The sequence below is a fragment of the Galeopterus variegatus genome, unplaced genomic scaffold (genome assembly GCF_000696425.1).
Source record: "Galeopterus variegatus unplaced genomic scaffold, G_variegatus-3.0.2 Scaffold12190, whole genome shotgun sequence".
Classification (NCBI taxonomy): Eukaryota; Metazoa; Chordata; class Mammalia; order Dermoptera; family Cynocephalidae; genus Galeopterus; species Galeopterus variegatus.
Genome location: NW_007738301.1, coordinates 11396 through 14920, shown reverse-complemented (window position 1 = coordinate 14920; position 3525 = coordinate 11396). Strand labels below are relative to the sequence as shown.

Below are 3525 nucleotides of genomic sequence, written 5' to 3'. Positions count from 1 at the left end.
GTGTGCTCCTCACCCGTGTGCTCCTCACCCGTGTGCTCCTCACCTGCATGCTCCTCACCCACGTACTCCTCACCTGTGTGTTCCTCACTCGCGTGCTCACCTGTGTGCTCCTCACCTGTGTGCTCCTCACCTGCATGCTCACCTGTGTGCTCACCTGCATGCTCACCTGCGTGCTCACCTGTGTGCTCCTCACCTGCATGCTCACCTGTGTGCTCCTCACCTGCGTGCTCCTCACCTGTGTGCTCCTCCGGCTGAATGGTGAAGGCAGAAACACCCGTTATCAACATGTACAAGATGAACATTGTCCCCGACAACTTCCAGAGCACACGGGAAGTGGAGATCTGAGGTCCGGCACCCTGTAGCCTAGCGGAGGAGGCAGGAGGTCACCAGCAGCCACAAACTCTCAAAGGGAGAACCCTTGAAGATGGTCCCAGGGTAGCATCTGGAGGCTTCACCAGCTGATGGAAAACTTTTTGCCTAGATCTTGTTTTAAACAAGAAAACCCAAAATTCTTTGATTTGCTACTCTACAGCTACATTCACCAAACATGCCTTAACTCAAATCCCTGGAGCACTTGCAGACCCTCTTGAAATAGGAATTCCGTATCCTAAGTTTCTGTCTCTGCAGCAGTGTGCCTCAGCAGTCGCTGCCCCTCTGCCTGAGACACTCTCCTTGGCTGAGATGTCTGCTCGTGCCCTCCCCTCCTTCAAGTCTATGCTCACGTGTCATTCTCTTGGTGAGGCTTCTCTCACCTCCTTGTATGAAATCGCAACATCCTCCTGCCCAATCCTCCGTATTTTCCTCTCTGCTCTGCGGCTGTCTATGGCGTTCATCATCAACCATGTCTCCTCTCTCTGTCATGTCAGCTCACGTGCACACGGATTCTACTTTGTTCTATTGACAATTCTGTCCCCAACTCCTATTTACTGAATGAATGAAGGAGTGAATGGATCACTAGAAGCCGAAAGGTCCTCACCTTTCACTTGTCAGAGAACTTTTTCTATATTCCCTGTGGGTTGACTCTTACTTTACACACGATTCTGACATACGCTGAGAGATTCTGCACACTGCTCACTTTCTGCTCTAAAGCATCCTAGGGGAAAAGCAAAATAAGGTCCAAAACATGATTAATTTATACAAGTTCATAAAGCATTGCTTCCTCAAGCTTCCCCAAGACTGGAGTATCTTTGGTGTCTCCCTGTGGTCCTTCCTGCAGCATGTCACCATTGTCAATTGTATCAGCTAACCATTGCCACAACAATGCTGCTTAACAAACCATCCCAAAACTGAACAGTGTAAAACAACAATCATTCATTCCTACTGTAAGACCCATGCACCGTGCACAAATCTCACACTCGCAGGGACGGCTCACTTCACAAAGACCACGAGACTGAGACCGCTGCAATCAGGCAAGAGGTGTTTTATTCCAGCATGCTGGGGTCACTTAGTCTCCTGGACAGAAGTGACCCTGACTTTACAATACAAGCACCTTTTATACTGTTTTTCCTGAACAGACCTTTATGACAGGATGAGTTGTTGGTTATCTGTGGCGCCTTTAGATTTATGGGTAGACTTTAGCAAGCTGGTACCCCAATAGATTTGTGGTGCCTTTAGATTTACAGATGGGCTTTAGGAGGCTGGTACCCCTGATAAGGAACGGTGCATTTCTCAATCGTTTATCTTCCCTGGGGCCTGGCCAGGTGGCCTTTAGATAAGGAACTAGTCAGTTCCTGGAACCGGGTGGGGGTCATTCCTTCCTGGAATGTTTAGTGTGCTTGGGCCCGCCTGACCTTTTTATGGCCTCTTAGAAGCTGCTTTACTTAAAATGTTTTTAGCAAGCATTTGATACAAAACTGAGTATATATATATATATTTTTCTATAATTCCCCTACAATTCTCTACAATTCTCCTACACTACTCACAAGTCTGTGGGTCAGACAGAAGTTGGCTAGTCTAGACCAGGTTGGCTTAGGCCTGGCTCTGAGCTATCAGTGGGGTCCAGCCTGTTGCATGTGTCTCTCATCCTCCTTGGACTAGTAAGCTTCCCAGGAGGTGATGTTCTCATGAGATGGCAAAAACCATGTGGGTAAAGCACACCAGGCCATGCTCAGAACTAACTCACTCTGGTCTTCCCACATTCCATCAGCCACAGCAAGTCAGGGGGCCAAACCTGCCATCAGTGGGGCAGGGAAATAGTTACACTGGGAGGGGTCAAGAAGTGGGAGCATCTGACATCTACCACACCTGATGCTTGACCGGCTCCCCATGGGTGGTGACAACCTTGAGGCAGAAGCCGGGTCTTGCTCACAGCCCTCACAGCCTACACAGTGCCCAGTCCCAGAAAGTACCAGGGAATATTTATGATCAGAGTCTACCAGACTTGGGAGTGGTGAGCAAATACAGAAAAAAAAAATTCCAACCACACTTTCCTTGAATCATTCCCTGCTCCTGGAACAGATTTCATTACAGATGACTCACAGTAAACCCAGATGGCTCTTAACTGGTCAAGGAACAGCTGGCGTTGAGGAAGTGACCTTTGTTCTCTAGAAATCTCCCTCAAGAGTCAGGAAGCATCAGAGTCCAAGGGCTCTGAGTTGTAGTCTGAGCTCCCACTTATGGTGACCAGAGATTTTCCCTTTAGCAGGGCATCTGGCCTGGAGCTGCCTCCCCTAAGCTCTTCCTGTTTCTACACCGTCTTATCCTTCACAAGTTTCTAGAGTGTGAATATTTCCTGTAACTGTACTGCTAACCCAACTCTCATGTTCTCCAGGCCACTTGGTTAACATGAGGTCACATAAACATTGGCCAGTTTGCTTTGTCCTCTTCAGGCACACACTAGTTTACCATGTCCCCCACTGTTCTGGCCGCAGCCAAACTCATTAATTCTCTAGCAAGAACACAAAAAGGTAGGAATGAAATACACCAGGTATAACCAATACCACATATCAAAATAAATACATGAAGTCAAAGATGCTGGTGTTGGGACTTGTGTAATAGTAACAGCTGCTCTGCCAAATATTGAACATTCATTCCTGCATTTTATCCCCATGATGTGAGTATCGTGTCAATTTTACAGATGATACATTAGAAGAGATCAAAGAGGTTAAGAGCCTTCACCAGCGTCTTACAGCTACTAAGCAGGCATCAAATTTAAAACCAGGACTCGTGATTTTAAAACCCTTGCTCTTCAAAAATAGACTTTCTGTGACAGATGCTGCCAGTTTCCACTCCCAATATCTGTCCTCCCTGATTGCCCAATGATAGAACCTCTGACATTTAAGTGGACACATGGCCACTCCACATAAAGACTGCATTTCCCGCCTTCCTTTGCAACTAGGAGTGGCCATTTGACAAATTTTTGGCCATCCATCAAATGTTAAGTGGAAATGTTGTGTGATCCTCCTGGAAAGTGTCCTCAAAAGTCTCCAAAAGTGGAATCTTAAAAGTTCCCACCAATCTTCTCTTCTGCTGGCTCAGGATGGATATGGTGGCTGGATCGTGGCCACCATCCTAGACCATGAGGTG

At 47.3% G+C, this 3525-nt stretch overlaps 1 protein-coding gene across 1 annotated transcript in view; it reads right to left on the bottom strand.

Moving 5' to 3' along the window:
* The window catches only part of LOC103610980 (sperm acrosomal protein FSA-ACR.1-like), a 10251-nt gene extending 9949 nt beyond the window's left edge, over positions 1–302 (bottom strand). The window contains exon 1 of the mRNA XM_008595029.1: positions 14–302. Within this exon, the coding sequence (XP_008593251.1) occupies positions 14–302 (289 nt within the window). The remainder of the gene's footprint in view (positions 1–13) is intronic.
* Positions 303–3525: the final 3223 nt, after the last annotated feature.